Source organism: Apodemus sylvaticus, chromosome 3 (genome assembly GCF_947179515.1).
Source record: "Apodemus sylvaticus chromosome 3, mApoSyl1.1, whole genome shotgun sequence".
NCBI lineage: Eukaryota > Metazoa > Chordata > Mammalia > Rodentia > Muridae > Apodemus > Apodemus sylvaticus.
In genome coordinates this window covers 28226147-28253605 of record NC_067474.1, presented here as the reverse complement: position 1 = coordinate 28253605, position 27459 = coordinate 28226147, and the positions used below count along the sequence as shown (strand labels likewise).

Here is a 27459-nt window from a genome sequence, read left to right as displayed (position 1 = left end):
TCAAATACTTACTGCCATGGTTTTTAGCCTAAATATTTTGTCCATCAAACTCAATAAGGCATACTAACCTTTCAGGACCCAGTTTCAAAGATTTTCAGACTTTACCTTAAAATACTCCTGTTAGGTTTTTTAAATTTTTATTTTTATCTTTTTACAGTTCTAAATCACACTCCTATTTCCTAGCAACTTCATTTCAGTTTTCCTTCAATATTTTATTGAATATGGACATTTTCCTTCAATTATTTCACTTTTCTTAAAATATTTGGAAAGGTGTGAACTGGGTCTTCAACTCCCTGCTCTGCAACAGTGTTATACCTATCTCCTAATGGGTGTTCCATAAATACTCATTGAGTGGGTAAGTGGTTTGCCATAGGGCAAAGACTGGTTACCTGGCACAGCAAGGCTACCTGAAATGCATGCCGTATCACCTTCACTTGAACACACTGTTAGTTCCTACTCACATTAAAAAACAAAAAACAAAACAAAACAAAAAAAAAACATCTGAAGGTTTCTCAAAAATAATGGCCTGAAATAAATTTAATTTATATAAAACACATGATGTGTATACAGACATGATCAAATATTATCATGGTAGAGAACCTTGAAAATGCATGTCAGAGGTTTCAAGCATTAGCCTGGAACATCAGTATTGCTACAAATAGCTGCAATGTGCTGCATGGAATTTACGCTCTCATTATACAGTGCATGACTATTTGGGAGAGGATATTAGCCAGAATACAATCATTATTATCATGCCTGTTGGTAAAAGGAGCTATGGATGTGTATTACATCATTTGCTTCAAAATCCTTAATAAGAACCCTAAGTGAAATATTCTTGAGAATCCTCATTTTACGTCATGCAAGTTTGAAAATGAACGTGGATCAGTCTGTGGGTTCCCTTTCTGAAGCACACTGTTCCAGGATAGGATTTGTTACATTCAGATAGGAGATATTTGTCTCTGTACCAGATCAACCCCCCATGAATGAACTGTTGCAGTTTGGATAATGGGAAGAGGGAGCTCTTTCAACTCTCTCTTCCCCTGCTTCTCTCTTTACCCAACCCACTCCTTCCCTTCCTATCTTTCTCGTCTTCTTCTTCGTCCCCCTCCTCCTCACATCTGTTCTGGGTTATGAAGAATGCTGTGGATGGAATATCAAATATTCAAAGATGTGGATGAATTCTGAATTTATAAGTAAAAGTAAATAACATGAACAATTCCCTGTACATGACACTTTTTTCGTGTGTTTTGCTTTTTTCTAGACAAGGTCTCTCTGTATAGCCTTGGCTGTCCTGGAACTCACTTTGTAGATCAAACTGGCCTTGAACTCATATCAATCCAGATACACCTGCCTCTGCTTCCTAAGTACTCACATTAAAAACCTGCATCATCACTGCCTGGCTTACATAACACACTTGAAAAGGTAAGACTATAAACACAGTACGTGAATCTAAGTTTCCAACAACTTGAAAACAAAGAAAAGGAAAGACAGAAGCAAACAAGCCTTCACGTGTGTGCAGTCCCTGAGGGAGGCCCAGTGGGCTGTGTAAGAAGAGGACCAGTTGGCCTTTCACTCAAGCACTCTCTGTTCCAAGTGTTTGCCCCTGGCTGACAGGCTGTGTTAAAGGCACAGATCTGTGGGCACATAGTGTATTCCAAGAGTGGAGGCTCTGGTGTTTTAAAAGACTCTAGGCCCTTGTCTCTGATTTCTGAGGCTTAGGAGATTTCAACATTTGAAAGAGATAGAATCTTTTGATACCCCGGAGTTGTCCTAGAAGCTTCAATTGTGGAAATGACAAAGGTGTTAGTGGAAGTTTATAGGTAGTTATAGAATGCACTATAGTGGAAGGTATAGGCAGTTACCACTTCAGATTTCTCAGCAAAGCAAATCATAAACCCATCTGGAGATCTTGTGATTTAAGAAATGAATCAAAAGCAGTTGAAATGAAGATGGCCTCTACAAAGCCTTTTGAGAGTTTCCCTCTCAAAATAATGATTAACTCCACGTCACACATATAGAAAATTTCCACCCAACTTTCCACACATGTGTAACATTTTATTTTTTGTGAATAGCTTCCAGAGTTTAACGATGCGAACTCCATCTATGGTTCACTTAGATAAAATGAAGTTTCAACTCTACTGTTCTTGGTCTTTTAATAATATGCTAGTTTCACCTTCATGACCTAAAAGAGTTAATACCATATAAATGAGAACTCATGATCTCATGATCCTGCTAAGAAAGAGATACTTGGTAATTCTTGGTTCAGTGTTTTTGTTGATCGTGTTTTTAGAAGAAAACCAACAGACTGTGTCAAGAGAGGCCACACAGAGGACTGTGTTCCTTTAGTACCCATAAGCTTGCTTGTATTGGAGATTCTAGCAGAGTCTTGTTTCTGCTTTCCAAGCTAACATAAGGCTTCTGAAACAAATCATATTACCAGACACTGTAGTCTTCTCTTACCAGACACTATAGCCTTCTCTTCCCATGCTGGCCATGGGAGTTTGGCATTTTTCTGTTTTAATGACAATCATTCTTCTCTTATCATATATTGGATAAAAGGTGGTAGCTAAGCTGCAACCATTCAAGCATAACCCTTTCTGCACTCACGTTCTTTCAAGGATTCTAGAATGAGAAAATATGCTGGGGCCATGTTTGCCTTTTCAAAAGTGATGGCTGGTTTCCTAGACCGAGTAGATATACAAAATACCTCATGGGATCTTTCTGTACCACCCTTTCTGCATTATTTACAGGCTTCAAATCATTTTCCAGTCTGATTTCACATGCACCTTACCACTACAACTCTAACAGTTGAACAGGGCAGATATCACACTAATAATTTATGGATGGTGGTTTATTTCAGAGAATTGCAGTAGGTGTTTTCTACAGACACATATTTAGGATTTGGAAGAAAACAGGATCAGAAAGCTAAGCTTCCATTTTAATATGAGAGCATTATTGCTGGCAGCCAACCACTGATAGTAATGCTGTCATAATGTATGTTCTGGTGGTACTAGATAACATTTTGAACTTCTAAGTCTCACTGTTAACCTCTTGATGGCAGGAAATCACATTGCTTCCTTCTGGTTTCTTCTTAATCTCATTTTCAACAGGAATTTTAAGACTTGACCTAGATCCTATTATTAAAACATGGCCTTGTTTCTCTTTTCTGGAAGGGATATTCACAAATATTATTTAGTGTTATTTCCAACCTACTAATCCTTAATTTTTACTGATCCTGTGACTGAGTTTATATAGTCAAAGATCTTAAAGCTATTTCTATTCCTCTGGCAAAAGATATGATCGAAATGGCAAGAGTCCACTTTTGCCCTGTCATGAACTTGTTTTGAGATGGAGGATGATGCTGTTTAATGTTTCTATAGTGATTTCTATAAAGTCCTGATTCTTAAGAGGCATCCCTGTTCCCCATCTCTGTCCATACTCCTCCCACTCTGCATATAGGTTCTTGTGTCTTTATAGTAAATCCTAGCCCTTTTAGAGAGGCTTCACGTGCATCTTTCACTCCCACTTTTCAGGAACTGAGGTAAAAAGTCCCTCATCTCTTCAGTGCTTATGAAGCTATACATTTATTGGGTATCAAGTAGTGAATCATCATATAATTATATACATTGATGCAAATTTGATTTTTCTTCCACAGAGATCCACATGTTGATTCTGTTCTCTTCCCTTTTTAAAAGAAACAGTCTCCAAGTTTTGCAGCACAGTTAAACAACAGAACAGTTTTCTTGTATTCTGTCAGTACTGTGAACTCAAGGAGAATGAACACAGAAGGCCTTATCTATGCTGATGACTGGATTCCCAGTCACAGAATAAGAAAGAAAAGGTCAACATTTAGAAAGAAATCTATTGGTTTAATTGTGATGAAATCATCTATACTGTACTTGATACAATTTAGAACATCTTACAATCTTGTAATATTCTCAGAAGTTTGCAAATAACAAATATATAAAATTTAAGAATCCCACTTACCCCAGGTCACTATGTATGTACAGAAGGTGCCCGATATTCCCTCTGCAGGAACTGGGAGTGTGTAACCTACATGTGATACCCAACTCTCCTCTGTCATTTCAGCTGGTCATGTTTGTGCTGCAGCTGGGCAGTGCTACATTCCTGCTTACAGAGCCAGTGATCAGTGCCATGACCACGGGAGCTGCCACCCATGTCGTGACGTCACAAGTCAAGTATCTCTTGGGAATAAAAATGCCATATATATCCGGACCACTGGGATTCTTTTATGTGAGTTTTCTAAGTGTCTCTGTTGTTTATATAATCTGGGTATATGTTTCACAAAATTCAATTTAGCTTCCTACAGTACAGAGAGTTTTCTGTACCACAGAAAGTTGGGTTTAAAATTTAAAATAATAGGATGTTTTAGATATGATCGGGGGTTATGAAACTAGCTTAATGAGTGCAACTTGTTGATTTTGGAAATAATTCCTTATAGTGAATAATTGAATATAAGTTGGGCGTTTGGTGAGAAAAAAATAGCTAGGTGGTTTTGGGAGTCAGATCTGTGGCCAAGTTCTAATGAAATCCACCTACAAGGCTTTTGATCACTCCATCACATTCTTTCAGAACTGTGAACTCCAGTAGGGATCAAAACAGAGGTGTGGTTGGTAGTGGTGACTGGAGCCCAGTAGCAGACAATCAGCTACTGAAAGCTGTCTGAATTTGAGAGGAATGACCGACCAACTTCAGCATATTTCCATAATAGCATTCCATTGCTCTTGTTTTCTTTGGAGACTTGACTTAAAATCCATGACTGCTTAGGACTTTGCATTCAGTTGGAACTTTATAAGAATTACAGCAAATATTCAACTAATGGACTTCATGGCTATCAAACTTCATTTTACTTAGGTTATTGCTGTGTTCTAATTTTAATGTTTTATAGCACGAGTTGTGTCACCCTTAATCTTGAAGCTAAATTTTCTGACTAAGCACCCAGGTATATGGAAGTACAATAACCTGCTGGTTGAATTTCTGTTTTGGTGGTGATTTGCTTCCTGCGCATATCATTATCTACATTATTGATTTTTTTCTCATGTGTATGTGATTTCTCATATGTGTGGGCACATGTGTGTGGCCTGTGTGTGTATGGTGAGGCTGTTTTTGGCTTCAGTCATTTTCCTCTCTTGCTCTCTGCCTTCTTCACTGGGACAGGGGTTCTCCCTGAAACCAGTGTTCACGAGCATGGTTTAGTTAGCTATCGGTTTGCACTGGATATCCTCTCTCTGTCTTCTAAACACTGGAATTACAAACAGAGCCTCCTGGTCTACCTGGCATTTATAAGATTTAGGGATCTGATCTTTTTGCCAGCATGACAAGCACGTTAACTTCTGAGCCATCTCCTGAACCCTACTGATTATTTAAAACAGATTTCAAGTTTTAGAATTACCTCTATCAAAATGATATAATATTTCCAACAAATTCTATCTAGAAATTTCAACATACTGATATTTCACTTCGCCTTTATTGCTGCCAAGTAGGGTGGTTACTGTTCCCCTGCACCTTTGGGACATCCAGTGGTACAGCTGGACCTAGGACGATAATAGCGAAAGAAGACATGCTGTAATTATAGTATAATCTTGGAAATAAAAGGGAAAAAAAAGATTCTAAATACCGTGTATATACTCAAGGACTTAATAAGAACCGTATTTTTTTTTTTAAGAATAGATATATACAGAAATTCTCCATAATGGCATTATATAGATGTAGTGTTTGGGGACATTTGCCAGCATTAAGGAGAAGAGCGTGTTTTTTGCCCTCCTGAAGCTTGACCCAGGTGCGGGTAGAAAACGGAGCCCTGCTTGCACATTTCCATGTATGTAAAACAGAAATGACCAAATACACAGAAATAAGCACAACTTGGAATGAATGTTATGAAATAAAGATTATCAGCTTGATGTTTGGAGACACATAGTATCAGTTGTGTTACTTTTTCTCCTGTAACACAATAGTGAAAGGGACAGCACCTTACACAGTGCTGCATGTCGGGTCTGGAGTTTTGTTGTTTGGGTAATATCTGGCTCAGGGACTCATTCATTGCAAGAAAGCTTAAAAGCAAAACAAGAAAACTGGAACTGTGCCTGGAAGCAACATAACCCCATGCTCCAACTCAAACAAAAGCAGACCAGAGTAGCTGTAAGCCATTAGATGACTGGCTAAGAGTTAAGACCTGCGGTGACTCCCAGTCTACAGGACGAAATAGAATCGGAGAAGATTCTGCCTTGACCTGCCTGGGAATGCTGTGTTAATCCACACATGTGCAGAGTACAGAGCACACATGAGTTAGAACTGAGCCCTGCTCGCGCATTTCCACGTATGTGGATGAACAGATCATCTTTGTTTTCAGAAGTGTGATAAACAGGCCACACTGACTTGGGAATGATACAGTTCCCGCCCCTCCCCCCCAAAGCTGTTACTATGTGGACATGCGCACTGAAGCACTGTGGATGTGACTCCCCTCTTCCGCTCCCCCCCTCCGCCACTTGCGAGGTGAACTGCAGGTTCACCTTATCTAGATCAAACACTGTGGCACCTTTGAAGACCTTTTGTAAGCTCCTACATTGGGCCTGACTCACAGCCACAGGCGTGTGAAGACTGCAGATTTTAAATTCACATTATTCAGCTACTAGAAGACGCGATACTTTTTTTTTCTGATAGAAAAATTTAAAAATCTGTTAACTCTTGCTGCCTTGTGTCAGAGGACCCCGTGCTCTCAGGCTGGTCAGCAGGGAGGATTCTTTGTCTGCCGGTGTGGTAGCACTTTTGTGTCAAAAAATTATGGCGATTCAAGACAGGAATGGCACAAACTAATAATCTGAGCACTTGAGAGACTAAGGGATGAAATAAAAATAACACGAGTCTGAGGCCAGCCTGGACTGTACAGTGAGTTACTGGCTAGCTGCAGTTCCAGAGTGAGTCACACAGTGCGTATATCCACACAGTGCACAGCCAATCCACAGTGCATAGTGTGACTATCTAAAAAGAAGAAAATGTGGTAGTTGAGTATTGATTTGAAAATTAATCTGTATCCCATAGATACTTTTACTGAGATAGTTGAAAAAGAGTTTTGGGATTTTTCAGTTGAATCTGGTGATCAGAATGCACATTCGATCTTACCCCAGATTATTTAAGCTGTACCTGAAAGAGGAGGCCTGAACTCGGCCTTGTAACGCAGAGCAGAGAGAAGGGCACGGCCATCTGATCACAGTGCTTGGAGGGAAGTCAGTGGGCCCAGCTTGGGGCTATCTTCTTTCTGACTACTTCCTTCTGAGTGTTTTATATCCTGTTTGAAAGCTAACCAGGTTTTGGGGAGCAGAGGACCACACCTTGCCACATAAAGTATAGAATATTTTATATGCATGCATAACGAGCCTGTTGTAGATCTTATGGTCTGGGACACTGGTTTTTATTTTTAAAAGTCATGTTTAGCTTATATGTACTCCAAGTCATTCCAGAAGTACTGATCTTGACTGTCGATTTTTAGAGAAAAGATCTTCTCCTCTTGTTCTGATCCTTTGTTTGCGGTAGACATTACTGCCCGATGCTGTGGCAGTGGGTGCTCTGGTGTTTCTTTCCACAGGGATGCCGAGCTGTGTACTAAAGAGAAGTCTGTTATCTAAATTGAATTGGTAACACCTTTGTCCAATGACCTCTCTGGGCTGGAAAATGCACTCACCTCAATGGGACACTTTTTAGCAAATGATTTAAGTCAGATCCATAAAATGTTTTGGCGTTAATGTGTGTGTATGTGTGTGTGTGTGTGTGTGTGTGTGTGTATTACACACACATATATGTGTGTATGTAATGAATATATCATATATATGTGTGTATGTAATAATATATCATATATAATGAATATACCATATGTATACACACATACACACACACACACACATATATGAACTCATATGAAGAGAATTTAATATAGTCACTTACAGGTTGCAGTCCAGCCAGTCCAACAAGAGAAAGGCCAAGCATCCAGTAGCTGTTTAATCCATGGGGTTGAATATCTTTAGTCTACATGGACTCTCAAAGAAGTAGGCTCTTATACCATGAAGGCATACCTCAACATCAGGATAGGTGAACTTTAAAACAAGAGTGAGGGTAAGCAGGGAAAAGGAAAAGTTCCCTTCTTCTATGTCTTTTCTGTAGGCTGGCACCGGGAGGTGTAGCTAGACTATAGCTGTCTGTTTTGTTAACTGATCACTATAATATTATGAAGGGTTATAAAAAAGACTGGGGCATAGCTGTTCCCTAAATGCAAGCCATCGCCTTCTTACTAGTAATAAATAGATATAAAAAGTCTAGATTCTTTAAGCTCCTGATTAAGTAATAAATATGGATACTTTTCCTCTCTAGAGGTTTATTCAGATGCACAAGATGAAACAACAAAGTAAAGTCACACATCTCTTTGCAGTTTAAAAATCACAGTGAACTGAAAATTTATAAACCTGGAAAGTAAATGTTTATTTGTTTATCTACTTTATTTATTTACATTCTAAATGTTACCCCATTCCTGGTCTCTCCCCTCCCAGAGTTCTTCACCTCATGCCCCTCCACTTTGCCTCTGAGAGTGAGTGCCCCTTCCCCAAAACTCTCCTTTGCCTGGGGCATCAAGTTTCTAGAGGATTAGGTACATCCTCTTCCACTGAGGCCAGACAAGACAGTCCTCTATGCTGTTTGGTTGGTGGCTTAATCTCTGGGAGCTCCCAGAGGTCTAAATTAGTTGACACCTTTGGGATTCCCATGGTGTTGCCAGTCCTTCCATTCTTCTAGTCCCTCCCCCAGCTCTTCCATAGGCCCCTGGCCTCAGCCCAATGGTTGGCTGTAAGTATCTGCATCTGTCTCAGTCAGATACTTACTCAGAGTCACAGTCTTTCTCAGAGAACAGTCATGCTAGGCTCCTGTCTGCAAGTACAACATTGCATCAGTAATAGTGTCATGGTTTGTGCCTGCCCATGGGATGGATCCCGAGTTGGGCCAGCCACTAGCTGAACATTCCTTTAGTCTTTGCTTCAGTTTTGTCCCTACATTTCTTTCAGACAAGAACAATTCTGGGCCCAGAATTTTGAAGGTGTGTTGGTGCCCCCATCCCTCTACTGGGGGCTTTGTCTAACTACTGGAGGTGATCTCTTTAGGTTCCACATCCCTACTGTTGGGCATTTCAGCTAAGGTACCTGAAGATCCAGCTATACTGCTCCTGGGCATATACCCAAAAGATGCTCCACCATTCCACAAGGACACATGCTTTACTATGTTCATAGCAGCCTTAAATAGCCTTAAATAGTTCGTGATAGCCAGAAACTGGAAGCAACCCAGATGTCCCTCAACCAAAGAATAGATACAGAAAAAATGTGATTTATGTACACAATGGAATAATAAATACTATTCAGCTATTAAAAATGAGGACATCATGAATTTTTCAGGCAAATGGATAGAACTAGAAATTACCATCCTGGGTGAGGTAACATAGATCTGAACGGATATATACATGCATGGTATGCACTCATTGATAGGTGAATATTAGCAAACAAGTACAGAGTACCCAGGATACATCCCACAGACCATAAGAAGTTAAACAAGAAGAAAGGTCCAAGTTAGAAAGCTTCAGTCTCATGTAGAAGGGGGAACAAAGGCAGAGGGAGAGAAAGACTGGGTGGGAGAGGGGAGGAGTAGAAAGGGGGCAGGATAGGGTATGGCAGGGAGACAGGAGAGAAGGCCAGAGGGCCAGGAGAATGAATGAAAATATTCAGCTGCCAGGGGTGGGGGACAAGGGTCGGGGATCCCCTAGAAAGTCCCAGAAACATGGGATGTGAGAGGCTCCCAGGACTCAATGTAGGTGAAAGTAAATATTTTTGCTGTTAGTAAGAACTCATTCTGGGACTTGAAGATACACTATATTTTAAATTTATTTACAATTTTCCATTGATTCAGCCCTCAGTCTCTTCTGCAGTTATATTCTCACTTCATAAGTTATATATGCTATACGTTAATATATTTAAGAGAAACAGAAATAGTCATGTTAGAAGGGTCACTCTGTCTTGGAGTCCCAGTTCAGCAGTTAAAGTGTCTTGTTCTGTTCTTTCTGCAAAGTCAGGTTTTTGACTCATATGTGAGTTGGTTCCCCAAACACATAACAGAGAAAGCCTTAATTCTTTAGAATGAAAAATGCTTTTTTTAAAAAACTGAAAGATGATGAAGTATGTCTTTAGTAGAAAGGGTGTGTAGCCAAAGGGCACAATAAAAATGACAGAAATTCCTCGTTCATATTTGCACATGTGGATTTCCTTGAGAAGGCGCCAGTGTCGAGACTGAACCAGGCTATGGGAGGTGTGGCAAAGCTCATCCCAGCAGCCTGGCTCTGTGTTTCTTCTAGACACTAATGGACAGTTCTGTGCATTAAGTTCAAGAGAGAAGGCAAACTTCGCACTCTTTCCAATGAACCTTCTTGGAAAGTTTTTACTTTCAGCCTTTATGCAGACGTTCTAAAATGGAAAAACAGTTGCATGTGTGCCTATACCCCAAAGTACAAGCACAGCCCTTTTCTGCTTTGCTGTACAAACTGCAAAAGCAAAACCTAAGAATGTTAATAAAGTGGAATTGAAACGTCAGAAGGAAAGGAGAGCCAACAAAACATTTTCTTTTATAGAGAATGAGATCACAACTAAGTGTGTACAAATGAAGTTTATATTTGGAGAACAAATCTGCTTTGAAGATACAGGCCCCCTGGGACTCCAAGTCAAGAATATACTTTGGTGGCTTATGAACAGTCCCATTTTCTCTGAAGATACTGTGATGTTTTTGTTGGGAGTTGCATGAATGCCAATATACCATAAAAATAACAGGACAAGTAACAGGAGAGAAGCAGAATGCTTATCTGCAGCATGATTTAATCAGTGGTGCAGTGTATAGAAAATGTGAATATGGAGGAATTACATGGACATTTACAATAAAGGTTACTTTCAAATTTTAAATCAGACAGCAAATATTTTTGCAACTCAACCATCTTCGGCTAAGTGCTTTCGATCCCCCACAGTTCACCGAAAAAATGCACCACCGCAAAACCGAGTGCTCGAGTAATTCAAATTAAGCTTATTTTTCTAAACAAGGGATGGCTGAGTGCCAGGTGGGCCTTGGTATGCTTGGCCGCATGTTTGGTCCAAGAGAATTTTGTGTGCCCATGTTGTCTCTAGCTGCTTGTCATACCATGTTCCCCATTCTGGCTGGAGACTTCATTTATCCCTCGAAGCAGAGCAAATGGATTTAATCCTAGCAGGAGATACAGTTGTTGATCAGAAATTTAAATACATTCACACAAAAATGTATAGAATGTTGTTGTTCTCTCCTTCTTTGTCTCTGTGCTTTGTATTAATGAACATGTAACCTGAGACTGATATTCAACATTTTTCTCTTTTATTAGGTATTTGTGTTCACTCCTTTGGGGCATGGAATTATAAGTAGCTTATCAGCAAATATTTTAAAGTATTTAATAATGTGATGGTATGTAGGCAAAACTGATAGGAGACATCCAATCTGAGAAGCAGGGAAACTTGTTTGAACATTAGTTTGGAAAGGATGAAAGATGGATTTAGAGAGCTGTGAGTTTATCAGGAGTTTGCATTCAAATCTCATCTGGTGGAAAGAAACTCTGTAGGGAGGACCACGTTAATGTAATTGAGAGGCACATGGGTAAATGCACCAATGCTATGATTGTTTTAAGAAAACAAGAACTTGGAAATGTTTTTATGACTTTCATACAGCAATAAAGAAAGTAGCACCCATCCTTAATTAAAAAAAACCTACTGGACTAGATTTATGTAACAATTTTTGTTGACAGATTCATAAGCAATGAGGATCTAGTTGATAAATACTACCCATGTTTTCCATGATGAGAGATATGAAGTTGGTTAGGTGGAGGTGAATACCCACACAAACTGGCAAACAAGAATTTCATGTAGTTTGTTGATGAAAAATGGGTCATTGCTTGAAAGAAGTCATGTAATAGGGTGGATGGAAGAACTTGGACTTAAGGTAGTCATTCCTTCTGTCCAGATGGACAGAATATGACTTTTACAGAAACACACAGAGCAAAGATGGACCCATCATCCATGGACACACAATTGACATGATGGAGGGGCAGACAAACCAGCTCTTAACATTCTTTTAAGTGGAAGTCAGAAATTTTGTGATTCTTTTCTTCAACTCTTGCATTTTGTTTACAAGACTTATCCAAAAGCTCTGCAGCTTTTGCCAATAGCAGTATTCACCTAGATGGAATCTTCAGGAAACTCTATTCATTACTAGGCTTTCTAGCAGTTACGTGATCAAAATGCTTTGATGAGTCATACTTCAATAGACATGCTCCCAAAAATGTAGGGAAAGTCACCCTTTTCAGACATATATTTTTGTGAAGAGGATCATGCCAAGTGTATTTTCTATTGCAAAATGAGCACATGTAATAAGCATGTGTGAATGTTAGCATTCTTACCCTCTGGAAACAGTCCTGCCCTTGTGGCTGATGACTAACTCAAAACCATACATTTAAAATTAAGACCCATAGATCAACAGTTATTAGTTTGTACCTACTATTCCAATAGAGTGCTGACACGTAGAAAAATGTTGTGGTTTTCGTGCCACTTAGCTGTTTCCCTAGGGAAATGCAACCTTTTTCATGACAGATCCTTAGTACAGAGATCACACAGGCATAACCAAGGTATGAAAGGTTTTACGTGTTTCCTTTTGCATGGAAGGATTTATTCAGGTGTTCTTTGTGGTCCCTTTGTAGGTAGCCCAGAAATACTAGCAAAAGTGACTATCAATGTTGGTTTCATACTTTAAAATATTTTAATTAACTTTTTCTCTTATATATTTTAGTGTAGTAACCATAGTGCTAGGAAAGGAGATTTTCTTGAGTAATGAATATTTCCAGTGGCTTGAGTATTGAAAAAAAACCCCAACCCATTATAATTTTACCACCTGCTGATATTTTCTAAGCATATGAGATTGTTGTCTTGTGTCATGAAGCGCTATGTGGATTTTCTTCTAACATTTTCTTCTGTACATGTGTGTCCCTATACAGGGTCTTGGAATCCGAGTCATAACTGTGCAATGAAAACAACTGAGTGGGTGTGGCTCCAGGAGCGCTTTTCCTTTTTAGTCAACTGATATGATGAGGTTTTTCTGCCCTCAGTTTTCCTTATTATACAATTTTAGTTACTGAACAACTGTTATTTAGATCAGGCTGATCACATCAAAGATAGATTACTTGGAATTTACTATGGTGGTAATTTTAATATTTATCTCATTGCTTCCCACAAAATAGAACCTCAGTAAGCATGAGTGGATGCAAACATGGCTGCAAACCCATCCCAGGCTAACCCCACGTTCTCCCAGTGAGAAAGAAGGGGTCTTTATAGGATTCAACCTTTCCTGGTTCAGATTCCTAGTCATGTTCTCCACTGTATCCCATTCAGAGGAGGTTTATCATTACTTTTTGCCATCTTAGAACAGAATATTAATTAGGTCAACAATGGTACTTGAATCTGATTTCAGATATTATTGAAAGAGTTGAGAATCCGTTATTGAAAAGACTAAGCAAAACTCAGGTAAAAAAAAGTGTGTGTGTGTGTGTGTGTGTGTGTGTGTGTGTAAAAGTAACTATGCAGAGTTTCAGAAAAAGTATCACATCTAAATAAATCAAATGTAGCAATGTATATGCAAATAAATAATTTTCAATCTCTGAATTGTCTCATAATGGATTTGTTTATGTATATAAATATTTCAATTTTATGCCAAATAACAAACTAGTATTATGATTAGTGCTGAACTAATTTATTAAGTTGATCAGTCAGCTCTAATGAACTTGTTTATTCATCCTACACAGAATTGCTGTTGCTTCTCTCTGAACTTTGAGAAGCCATTGACAAGCACCTTCAGGAAGATTTTTGTTTTTTTGTTTGAGAAAGGATTTCTCTGTGTAGCCCTGACTGTCCTGGAACTCATTCTGTAGGCTGGACTGGCCTTGACCTCAGAGATCAGCCTGCCTTTGCCTATTGAGTGCTGGGATTAAAGGCGTGTGCCAGCATTGCCCAGCTCTAGGAACTTTTATTAACTGGTGGAGAGGGTGTGTACCAACACATTCAGACAACTGGACTTACAGAGAGAAGCATAACATGTATTTAGGATGCCCAGCGCTCTACTGAGTGATTTTATAGAAACACCCGTGTCTATCCTTACCTCCAGCTCGGCAGCATCCGCATGCACCACTCATATGCCATAAACTGATTTAGCCTGTGACTTCTCGAAGTGGGTCCACATGACAGTCATTAGGACTCCTCCCAGCCTGCTCCTCTGTTGTGTTCTTCATGCTCCGAGTTCTTGTTTTAATGAGCCTTTGCCCACTCACCCCCTATGTTCTTCTGGAGCATCTTGTAAGGCATGCTTTGTTTGACAAGCTCTCATTTAATCCAGACAGACAATAAAACCCCGGAGGGGGTCTCATTCCTCTCATTCTGGGGTGGTCATTTGTATCAGTGCAAACACATGTTCTCAAAATGCACATTACATAAAAATCTGCTCTGGATTGGGGGCTTCATTGTCATGGCATACTTTTAATCTCCCGGGGGAAAGGCATAAAGAATAATATAAGTGCTTTAAGACATTTGGATGATTGGCTCTTTGGGAAGAATAGTCTCAATAATATTCTCAATTATTCTCAAACCACTGAACAGAGACAAACGTTTTGAAAAAAGATTCTTGACCCTCTGCTTATGCTTATCCTTATCGGAATGTATCAGACTGAGAAAAACTGTACTGGTGACATTTTTTAAAAAGTAATTAATTGAATTCAGATTTTCTTTGGTATGCATGGCTGTTTTGCCTGCATGTATCTCTGTGTGCCATGCACCCGCAGTGCATGCAGTGCCCTGAGAAGCACATTGTATTCCTCTGGAATTGGAGTTCCAGTGGGTGCGTGGACTCACACCTGGGTCTTCTGGAAGAGCAATCAGTGCCTTTAACCACCGAGTCGTCTCTCCAGCCTCCTGACTTTGGGTTTCTATCTTGGGCTTTGAGTCATTGGTAAAAAAGAAAAAATGAAACAAACAAACAAACAAATAAATAAATGGACCCAGTTTCTTCACTTGCAGGGATGCTGTGAGTAGTTTTCATCATAATATCTAGTGACAGATAGGAAAAGCATTATCTATGTCTCGTGTAATGATTATCCTGTAGATGCGAATTTTGTAGTAGAACTGAATAAGTATAGCGGTGTAGACAGTAATGAGAAAAAAACGCCTGCTCAGTGTTCTGTGATGCATTTCTAAATGTATCAGGTTACACAATGGGTGGTTTGCTGTTGTTGCTGCTGTTGTTGTTGTTGTTATTACGTTATCTCTAAGTTAAAGTGCACTTTGGACAACCTGCCATTTCCTCTGTTGTGCTCACTCAGTGAAGCATCACTGCCTTTTCTTTGACAAAATTATTAAGACATTTGCGACCATGCTCAATATGTACAATTCATGTATGTCCAAGAAGGCTGAGGAGACACAACATATTAGAATACGTACACACAAAATCAAATTAAAAATATTCAAATTTGGTTGCTTAATATCAAATGCTTATAGAGACTGAAGGTAAGATTTAGGTTAGCTGTTTTTTCTCCTTTTCACACTCTTTAGAATGCCTTAAGTCATACCCTATCTCCTTATGCTAGTAGACCTGTCAGGTAAGCAAGTACTCACAAGAATTTATATTATTGAGCAAAATACTGCTGGCACTTAGTTGAATGAATACAAGCTCTCAACTTTGTGCGTATAAAGTTCTAATTTTATTCTTTTTCTTGACTTTACCCTTGATTTTTTTTTTTGCCAACTAGAGTAACAACATTGAGTATCTAATATTAATGTGCTCTTAGCATACCTTCTTCATAGTTACCAATGAATTGCTTGACACTAGCATATTTCCATTTACGTGTTTGTGTGTGTGTGTTGGTGAGTACACAGGCATCTGGAGATCAGAGGACAGTATCAACTGACCTCTGCCTTATTTTCTGAGACAGGGTCTCTCACTGAATCTGGATCTCAGGAATGCATCCAGGCTGGCTGTCCAGTGTGCCCCAGAGATGTTTCTGTCTCGTCTTTCTGGTGCTCACGTAATAGCCCATGTCATGGCTCAAGCTTTTTGATGAGAGTTCTGGGCTGTTGAACTCAGAGCTGTGAGAGCCATCTCCCCTGTCCCATGTTTGTTTTGTGACACTTTGTTCTCAGAAGTCACGTACTCTTTACACCACAGTTGATTTTCTGAGTCATTTAAATGTGACCTTAATGCAAAATATGTCTACAGACTTCTTCCTCCACCTCTTCTTATCTATAACCTGTTCAGTTCCTGCTTCCTGGTTTGGAAAGGGCTACACTCCTTGCTCACACATTCAGTCATATACTTCCATTCAATCCATGTTATTAGCATCTTGTACTAGTTGGTTAATTTAATAGTAAACCCTACAGTGCATTGTAAAGCCTTTGAGTACTAAGACTGTTTCTGCAGTGTTCACCACTGCCAAGCTAGCACTGTCCAGAGCGAATGGTAAGAGATGAACAATTGCCCAGTAACTGAGAACATGGTAACTGGTTACAGTAAGCCAAGTGTCTGATAGCAATTAAATCCCAGCCCCAGCCTTTGATGTGTGTGTGTGTGTGTGTGTGTGTGTCTGTATGTGTCTGTGTGTGTCTGTGTGTGGGTATGTGTCTGTGTGTGTGTGTCTGTGTGTGTGTATTTATGTGTGTGTCTGTGTGTGTGTATGTGTATGTGTCTGTGTGTGTCTGTGTGTGTGTGTGTATGTGTCTCTGTGTGTGTGTCTGTGTGTGTGTGTGTGTCTGTGTCTGTGTGTGTGTGTGTGTGTGTGTCCTATTAAGTTTAAAGACAGCAGTGGACATCAAAAGGGGAGGCCCTTCTTGCCTTTTTATATGGCAAGGAAGGAGTCAGGAAAGTGATTCTCTTCTCTAGTGTCTTGTGTAGAAAGAGACAGACCTTGAGTTTGATGGCACAAAGAAACTTAATGCATGAAAATAAAGGTTTTTCCTTCCCATATTTATTTTTCTCCCTATCTTTGCATCATCCAGTCATTAGTTGTTTGGTTTTTGTTCTTGTTGTTTGTTTGTTTTGTTGGTTTGTTTTAATACAGCATCGGCGAGTTTACTTAGGGTCAGATTGAGATGCTGGTGTTTTCTCAGCCACCCTGATTTTGCTCCTCTCTCGTTCCTGTAGATTTATGCGTATGTGTTTGAGAACATCAAGTCTGTGCAGCTGGAAGCCCTGCTCTTGTCCCTTCTAAGCATCATTGTTCTTGTTCTCGTTAAAGAACTGAACGAACAGTTTAAAAGAAAAATTAAAGTCGTTCTTCCTGTCGACTTAGTTTTGGTAAGTATGCAATCAGCAAAGCTGACCAGCTTTCAGGGAAGGGGCATGATCTGCAGAGGCTTGCTATATTTTCTACAGGAACCCACAGCCATTCCTGGGTCTCATTAATGAAAGACTAATTTGTGTGGATATATATATTAATGTAAGAACAGGAAACTTTTAGAGTCAACATTTTCAAAAAGGAAGGATGCATGTTTTCAATTTATGTAACGTTTCTCATATGCTTTTGATTTTTTTATATAAAAATAAGAGAGCATATCGCCTGAGATCTTCTAAGAGACCTGACTAAGAGTGAGTCCTAAGTAATACTGACTATGATCTGATGCAATGAAATCAAATATGATAACCCGTGCTATTGTCATGACACTTCTGTGACACATGTAGAGCTCTTGTCTGAGAAAAAGTCACTAGTGATTGGAGGGTTTATTGAGCTTTGTATTCCTGAACTAGTTTTACCTCTATTAAAAAATGCTCAAGATTTTCATTGGCCAGAGCTGTTTCTTTGAAATACGCTTGTGACTGGAAAATTATATCATATTTTGCTTATAAAGATGAAGTTTTAAAAGCCTTTCCCAGGAGCACTTAATAAAGGATCACACTGACACAACCACAGCCTGCCAACTTACGTGTACTTAATGAGCGTTAGGTTTTAATGGTCCTTCCTTGTGGTATTCATGTATAATATACATAAATGGTAGTTAAATAACTTCATCAACTGAAATTTTTATGGCAAGATGAAAAATGTGCCATCTTACCCAAAGTTCTGAAGGGATTAAGAAATGCCGGTTGCATCTTGGAAAGTTATATGAAAAGTTGTATAAAAGCAACATTTGAAAATAACCTCTGGGAGACAAGCCCCTAATGTAGTCATAAAGCAACTGTTATTTTTTCTGAAAAATTGGTAAGGATCATTCCAAAAGTGGCAAATATTATTGATATGGCATGGGTTTTCAAGACCCTGGGCAAAAGCACCAATACAAGACAAAACACTTGAAAACTACAGAAAATATATATATATATATATATATATATATATATATATATATATATATATATATATATATACAGTTCCTGTCTTTGTTTTGTTTTTTTTTACCTTGACTTTATTTGGTTGATGACCCTGAAAAGTATATTAAGATAGAGAATTCTACTCCTACAAGTCGAGGGGAATTTGGGAGCATGAGGAGATCCAGTCTAGGCTGTTCTTTCTCCACTCACTCTAGCTTCATCCTACTCACGACACTGAACCAGTGTCAAAGGTTGGCCATGTCCACTGTACCATCTCAACTCCCCCTTGATCCCCTACGGGTTACTCTGGTATGGAAGATCCCCTGTAACCAGACGAGATGCTGTATAAGCAGTGAATGATAGACACTTTAGTATCTGCAGCATAGTTAGAGGAGAAGCAAGAACAGATTTGAGTTGGGCACCTATTCTTTATCCCCTAAAGCTTTCTGCTTATAGGGAATGGGACAGTTGAAGGAGGGCTAGTTAGAACCATCTTTAGCAATCTTGACAGAATCCCTTCTTGTCCATGTCTAAGAGCAGCACTGGTCTATAGATACCTGTAATAGTAACAAAATACTACAGAGGAACTGGTGACCTCAACAGACAAAGAAATCATGTCAAAGAAATACAGCAAAGAATCAGGGTGCTGTCCCATTGACTGTTCATATATCACTTTAATATTTGTATAGTTTACTTTTCAACTTTCTTTTGTTAAACCTAAAATAATATTTTGTTTTTTAAGCCCATTTCATGTTTTAGAAGCATTTTTTTTTACAAGTTCAGTTAAATTAACCAAAAGGGATAGTTAGGAATATAACTGCAAATGCTGCTTCTTTGTATCAAGCATTGATTGTTAAATGCTCTTTATTTGATAGTGTAATTTTGTTATTCCGTAATTCTGATCATGATATGGGTAATTTGTACTTTACATATATGATTGTTGTGTCTCTTTTAAGAAGGTAAGTCACTTAAAGTTGCTTTTGTTATTTCATTTTTATTTGTTGTCAGAAGACTTCCCAAGATTCATTTTAGGTGATACAACTAGTTTTTACTTTACAGGTTATCATTGTATAGTAGCTCGATTTGATAGTATTCTTCAACATTTGTATTTAAGATCTCAAATATAATTTGACCATAGCCCAACACAGTGGAATAGACCAGAAGAGCTGACATGAACTATATTAATCAGTATCTCTTCAAAGCAACTTAAAATCTCTAAAGGGCTCAACCTATGTTTTCCAGGGAGCAAAAATTCACATGCTGTAAAGAAGGGATCTCAGGTCAGACAATATGGAAATTTCATAGCTAGTAAAAATATTAGTACATGAAAAAATGTGACCATGAGTGAGAAACACTCAGGCATCCTGGTCAATGCAACACAGTCTGACCTGGCTTTGATGCGTGCTGAATGATGATTGTAGTGCTGAGGGGAGAGGTCCCTGGTTAAGTGCTTAAACATGAGGACCAGAGTTCCTATACCCAGAACCATTATAAATGGCACCCAGACTGTCATTCCAGCCATAGAAGATGGTAATAGCAGATCCTCAGGGTGGACTGACTATCAAAACTAGCCATATATAGGAGCTCTAGGTTTGATTGAGAGACTTGTTCTCAGAATAAGGCGGAATAGCAGTTATGAGTCCAGGCATCAATTTTGCTCTTCTACATGAACATGAACACATGTACATTTGTATACATGCAATCCTGTGGCAAGTATATATACATAGATGTAGCACACACACATACTGAGAGAGAGAGACAGAGACAGAGAGACTATGATTGTAGACAGAGCAAGTGACCTTGCTTGAATATCTCAATAACATCAAGGTAGGATATCTGAACATCCTTGAGGGCTTTCTGAAAGTCATTTGTCCCATCAGGTTGGGAGCTGGAATAGTTTACTTCACTAAAGAGATAAGGCCCCAAGTTAAAAACAAATTAAGGAGGTTGTAAATCAGCATTTACTACTAGCCCAATAAGAATATTGTGCAGTACTTCATCCTCCTGAGAGGTTGTTCTCATGGAGAGAAAAATGTGTTCTTACACACACACACACACAAACTATGCACACACACATCACTACATTTTGTGTCTTCAAAACTGGACACAATTGGGTGAGTACAAAGCAAAATGTTAGAAAACGCACGCACTGCAAATACTGCCCCTTGGCATCTCAGGGATGTGCTGAGCTGTAGAAATATAATTTAGAATTGTACTTGACATGTGGTGGTGATGACACATGCTATAGACCTGTACATCATACTCAGCTCAGTGTGGCATTGTAACACCGTGTTTAAGGTTTAATTATCAGATCGAAATCATTGACATCATTGACATATCCATTGTCTTGGTCATCTTGCATTCTTTTGTATCGGAACATTCCAAATCTTTTTTAATTATCAGATCGAAATCATTGACATCATTGACATATCCATTGTCTTGGTCATCTTGCATTCTTTTGTATCGGAACATTCCAAATCTTTTTTCCTAGGGATTTTAAAATACATGGTAATTGTAGTCACGTTTAAAATAATTTAATTGATTTATATTATCACCAATGATATATGTTCATTGAACCATACTATAGGATACCAGAAGTTCCTAGCCAAGTTCAGCCATGCCTCTTAACCACTATTTTTTTTTTTTTGATGTTGGATCTCATTGTGTATCCCAGGTTATCCTCAAATTTCAGATCTCTCTGTCTTGACATCCTGAGTGCTAGAATTAGAGGCATGGAACATTCCCTCCTGGCTTAATTTAGTATTTCATTAGTAAATGGTAATCCTGGGACTCATAATATGTGTTGTTAAGCAGCCTTAGGCATTTGAAAGCTAGCTAGTCACACGTGTATACATATTGTTTCTTTTTCCAATGCAACCGCTCAGATCATTGCTGCCTCGTTTGCTTGCTATTGTACCAACATGGAAAACACATACGGATTGGAAGTAGTTGGGCGCATTCCAAACGGGTAATGTAGTCTTTCTTTTAATATGTGTTTATCTGAGTGTTTGGTTTTTGATGTTCAAAGGGCCTAGGCCTGGGTGGGAATGGATTTAATTTTGTTTTGTGACTATATGAGGCAAAATTCTAATTAATTTTTATTATGAATGACAAAACCCAACATGTGGAGAAAAGCAGCAATTTTCTAGGTTATAAGCTAACCTGTTATTAAGTAAGCATGTAACTGGTTTATGCAGCATTGCTTCAAGTAAAAGATTCCAAAAGTATTTACAAAGAAATGGCTCGAAAAATAATGGAGGTGGCTCAATTTGCCAAGGCCTGGATCTGACCTACCTTAAATGCTCAGGCACACGTGTTCTTGTGGCCGCTTTTATCACTGAAGTTATGATAAGTATTCAGAAGCATCGTGTGGAACTGCAATCCCAAAGGCCTGCAAAGAGCCGTACAGAGACAGATATAGATGGCCTGGCTCCCCACCTCTCTCCAGTCTCCCTCCAGACTTCAAGAGAATATATCACATGCGCCACACTGTGAAAGAACAAAAGTCCTTCCAAAACCGGGCTGACAAGCTCAGGCAGAGAAAAACAAATACCTTGTGAGTTCATAACTTTTTTTTATAGGCTGAATAAAACAGACAGAGACAAAGTCTAATTTTGAGACAAAGTTAGAATTGTTGGGTCCTTTGTATTTTCTTTTTCACCTCCTTAAAGTAAATAAATAGTTGAAAAAGCCTTAGAATCAAAACAAAACAAAAAAAGATTAATTAAAAAAAAATCCTCTGTGTTGGCTGGCCTGTGTGTAGACGCAGGCAACGGAGGGTTCCCTCAATCAACTCCTAGTTTCCTAAGGGTCCCCCTGCTTTTTTTCTTGGAAAGCCAGTTGTTTCTTCTTCAGTCCAGGTGTTGTTATTAATTAATCACATTTAGTCTTAATGAATGAGAAGTATGATTTCTCATTTCTAGTTTTGTATGAAATGTATTGTCTTAGGATGTGTACTCACAGTGTTTGGGGAACAAAGCAAATGTAGCACTCAGAGAGAACTCCGGTTCACATTCCAGTCTGGGAAACCCCCTTAAGGAACCGCAGGAAGGCGTGGCTTAGAAATGTTCTCCACCTTCCTCTGAACATTTTCCCATCCCTACTGTGGTTGTGGCAGACTTGACTCGGGGTTGCTGAGAAAGTTAAATGATACAGTTAATGAGAAAGCATCCATGTCCCACCCACACACTAGATAATAAGACAGTGACCAGTAAGAAATGCCCCCCCCCTCCTTTATTTTTACCACAGGAATTCTTACAGGGGTTGGGGTAAGTCTCCCAGCATGACAGGGAAAACGTAAATGGTCATTTGGCTTACATGCTTTTCAAGGGACAATAAGACATAATGGCTGGGTATTATCTGAGAAATGCTTGAAAGACGTGTTTGAAATGAAGCTAAGTGTGGTCTATTTTGCAACAGAGAGGAGATGAGATCTTCCTACTTGTTTTCTTTAGCGTATGGAAGGCATGATTAACTGTCTCATGAAAGGATTGAGTTAAAAATGTAATTACCATAATGAAGTCAATGGCGCATTTGGAGATTAGTCTACAGTAAGCTAGTGTTTGCCTGAAACTCTGCAGCATTCGAGGGAGGAAACATGGCTCCAGTGCTGGCCAAATAAATATTTGGAAAGGTTCAAAGGAAATAAGGCCCAGATATGCTTTTGTTTCCTACAAGAAACTTTTGTCAAGTCAGAATTTCTGCGGTATGACCTGAATTCCCTGGGTATGAGTGTCAGTTAGATGCATGGGGCTCTCCTTGTGGTATTTCTTACAATTTTGCTTTTCTGCTAAATAATATTGGAGATACAGGGCTTTTCAGGGCAAGACTGCTTAGTTTTCTCTTAGGGGGTTCACTTAACTCTGTAAACTTCAGAAACACTACAGAATCAGTAGATTTTGTGGCAAGTTCCTATGGAAACAAGAGGAGGTTCATAACTTCAATACAGTTTTTCTCTCCATAGGATTCCTGCTCCCCGTGCTCCCCCAATGAACATCCTCTCTGCAGTGCTCACTGAAGCTTTCGGAGTTGCACTTGTAGGCTACGTGGCCTCACTGGCTCTTGCACAAGGATCTGCTAAGAAGTTCAAATATTCAGTTGATGACAACCAGGTGGAGTGTGTCCCCAGCCCCTCTCTAGACAGGGGGTTTCACTGTTCTGTGGACTCTCAGATACTGAAAATGTCAAATGTTTGAAAATGCAACTTTCTCTAAATGTGTAGCAAGCACGGGCAGAGCAAAACAGGAACGTCTCTGAGTCATCCACAGGAAGCCGCAACTCCAGCTTTCACAGCGTATAGAACATTAATTTTGTTATTCCATCTTTTTATCTGTATGTCTGTCAGAGGACAGCCTTTGTTCTTTGTCTCCACTGTGTGGGTCCTTGGATTGAACTCACATCAGCAGGTTTGGTAGCAAGTGCCTTTACTCACTGAGTCATCTCACTGACCCTTCTAACACATTTTGAAAGAAACACACACACCTTCACGCTCTTTCATTTGGTTTTAGGGGAGAATCCAAGGGTATTTATCATTTCACGATAGATAACTTTGAACGCTTAGGCATTTCAAAGTGGAACACTAATAATTACTCTTCTTCTTAAGACCCTTTAGGATGTGAAGTTTTGTTCCTACATACCTAAGAGTGCATACACAACCTGCTTACTGAATCTATTCTGCCAGGTTTTACTTTTTCATGCCCCAAGGCCTTATAGAGCTCCCTGAGCCTGCAAAGAAGTTGCAGGAGACTGCAGACCAGTAGAGAGTTACCTGCACATAGAATGCACACCGAGGTTGGGGACCTCAGTTCTCTCTGGGTATGTGTCCATTGAGTTCCACTCTAGGTGCCAGAGGTAAAATAGTAAGCAACACAGAAGAATGTTTCCATCCACTGAGACCCCTCAGGGGTCTCCCTTCTTTGATGCTTAAATTACAGACCCTCGTTATCATGGCTTTCAAGGCTCTAAGTCTGTAGGATTCCATTTCTTATTCAGTCTCATAAGATACGTCCTAAACTCTCTATCTTTTCTTTAAATCACTAGTCAAGAGTTTTGGCTGGAAAATCCATGCTCACAGCTCTGTATCCTTGGAATTCTGTCTCCTCACATTTCTGGATAACTGCCTTATTCAGATACTCACTCCATAGGAAGACGTCTGTTGACCAAACTCCTCAAATCCAGCTCTCTCCACATCCTTCACCATTTGCTTTCTAGCCTTTTCTATTTGATATCTACATTTTCTTACCAGAACCACAACTCTCTGGGGCCAGAGATATCACTTATAGTAACCAATACCAATAGGGGCAGGTAAGGTATTAGGAGGATTTTTTCATATATCCAGAAAAAAACCAAGATAACTGAAGAAGTGCACACATGGATAGGCACTGGACTGTACTCATGTACATGGAAAGAGTCAGAGATAACTGTACAGTTTGGGGCCTAAACTTAAAATGATGTGATTAGAATGGTAGAAACCTATAGAGTAGTTTCTTAGTGAGAGGGTTTCTATTCCTGCAATAAATATCATGACTAAGAAGCAAGTTGGGGAGGAAAGGGTTTATTCAGCTTACACTTCCATATTGCTGTTCATTACCAAAGGAAGTCAGGACTGGAACTCAAGCAGGTCAGGAAGCAGGAGCTGATGCAGAGGCCATGGAGGGATGTTTCTTACTGGCTTGCTTCCCCTGGTTTGCTCAGCCTGCTCTCTTATAGAACCCAAGAATACCAGCCCAGAGATGGCACCACCCACAAGGGTCCCTCCCACCCTTGATCATTAATTGAGAAAATGCCCTACAGCTGGATCCCATGGAGGCATTTCCTCAAGGGAGGCTCCTTTTTCTGTGATAGCTTCAGCTTGGGTCAATCAAATTGGCACACAAAACCAGCCAGTACACGTAGTTACTGATTTCCCATTATTGATCCACTGTTGATGACAAATAAGTAGGTTGGAGGTAGCAATCTGGAGTTAAGAAGAGTAGTGTAAGCTGAGGATGTAGACTTGGGAGTTCCTGGGATGTGTTTGGACAGTTAAGATATAGACAAAGAATAGAAAGCACCAGTACACGTAGTTACTGATTTCCCATTATTGATCCACTGTTGATGACAAATAAGTAGGTTGGAGGTAGCAATCTGGAGTTAAGAAGAGTAGTGTAAGCTGAGGATGTAGACTTGGGAGTTCCTGGGATGTGTTTGGACAGTTAAGATATAGACAAAGAATAGAAAGCACCCCACAGTTGTGACTGCTTAGATAACAAAAGAATCTGCCAAGTGACAGCTGGAGAGGTAGAGGCGAGCCTGGGAACGGGCAATGGGGCAATGGAAATCTTGAATAGTTAGAATCTCCTCGCGAATTCATTATGAGAGCTGAGTGACAGGCTTAGCCTGTTTGGAGGATTGCAAACAGGCTATGAACGTTAGCTATTTTTATTATAACGATTACATCTAAGCTGGTGCGGGGAATAGTGGCTGAGCGTACACAGACTTCATTCGTTAATGAATTGTACCTGGGACCGTGGAAGGGGATTGTGATAAAGAAATGTTCCATTCTCCCATAACTAATCTCGCAGGAATTTTTGGCTCATGGCCTCAGCAACGTGATCCCTTCATTTCTCTTCTGCATCCCAAGCGCTGCCGCCATGGGAAGGACAGCTGGTCTGTACAGCACGGGCGCAAAGACACAGGTAACAACTATTCTTCGGGGAAAGGGGGACTGTGGGGCCGTCTCCTGCTTCTCAGAGTGGAAGGGTGCTCTACTGAGCCTTGAAAACGTTGCAGATTCACATTTTCTAAGCAGCTTCTAGAAGCCCTTCCTCCTTCCATCTCCTGCTCCCTCCATCCTGTCATGACTCCCCCTCATTTTTGTATTTTTCTCATCAACGATGACTTGGCCAAAGGCTCAATGATTCAATGAGTAAACTGCTGGATTCCTTACCCACAGAAGCTTTATTAGCAATCTTGAAGCCAGAGCTCCCTCTAGTGGACGCTTTGATAACGTAAACAGTCTGCATGATTTGTTGTTGTTGTTGTTGTTGTTCACTACCTTGTTATAAAATAAAACCATGCCCAGGCAGAATATATCTTTGTAAGAACACTTCTATATATAGCAGTGAGCAAACGTGCCAAATATATATTCTATATATGCGAATATTTGCGGGTTAAAGGAACAATCGTTTTATATGTATTTTAGAAACTCAAATGAATTCTTATTTTTTGCAAGCCTGATATATACTGGGCATTATGCTCAGTAAGGGTAGGATGACAATGAGGATGGTATGGATGGTGGAGTAAGTAATATTGAGTTATATGTCAGGCATCGTGTGTCTTCTTATGTAAATGCTCTCCATCTTTTAGGGAACTCGTTGGAAGATGTAAAATTGTTGTTCTCAGTTTCTGTGTAAAGTTGAGGGAAAGATGGTGGAAATAGTTGGCCCAGGTGTTGCGTTATGAAACTTTTCCTGGAGAGACCCAAAACACATACCTACTCAGCCAAAATAGGGACCCCACAACAGATTTTATGTATGTATAATACAGATGTTACCAACGTCCCACTTAGGGAACCAATGCGTTCTATTGAGGTTATTTACAGGAATGTGGGCGAGGGGTTGCTTTCAGGAGCAGAAGCGACTCAAGGAAGGATGCACCATCAAAGCCCACCCCAGGATGGGTGACAGTTGACAAAAGCTGGGAACCTGGAGCACAGTGCAAGCCTCAGGCAGCTCAGCAGGTTGGAGAGCATCCTTTCCAGGTGCCCCTTTGGTCTGAGCCTCTGCAGGTAGCCAGCCGGTTTCTTCCAGACAGCTGCTCTGGCTTGAGGGTATTCTTTGCAGCTTGGCTTATCTGTAATGATCCTGCAGTCTTAGTGTTTATTCAGGGGAGGGAGGGACCTAGTGGGTCTGGTCAGATTATGAGTTCCTGAAGCTACTTTGGGTTGTTTATTTTCCGATGTAAGGAGCTTCTCTGCAGGACGGATCGCTCAGAACTGCAGAACAATCCCATGTCACAGACCTTGGGAATGGC

The 27459-nt window shown here is 39.8% G+C and overlaps 1 protein-coding gene across 1 annotated transcript in view; it reads left to right on the top strand.

Moving 5' to 3' along the window:
* Slc26a7 (solute carrier family 26 member 7) overlaps nucleotides 1-27459 on the top strand; it is a 115422-nt gene that overhangs the window by 52804 nt on the left and 35159 nt on the right. The window contains exons 5-9 of the mRNA XM_052175432.1: nucleotides 4090-4254; nucleotides 17287-17439; nucleotides 21333-21415; nucleotides 23411-23558; nucleotides 26010-26123. Coding sequence (XP_052031392.1) covers nucleotides 4090-4254; nucleotides 17287-17439; nucleotides 21333-21415; nucleotides 23411-23558; nucleotides 26010-26123 — 663 coding nt within the window. The remainder of the gene's footprint in view (nucleotides 1-4089; nucleotides 4255-17286; nucleotides 17440-21332; nucleotides 21416-23410; nucleotides 23559-26009; nucleotides 26124-27459) is intronic.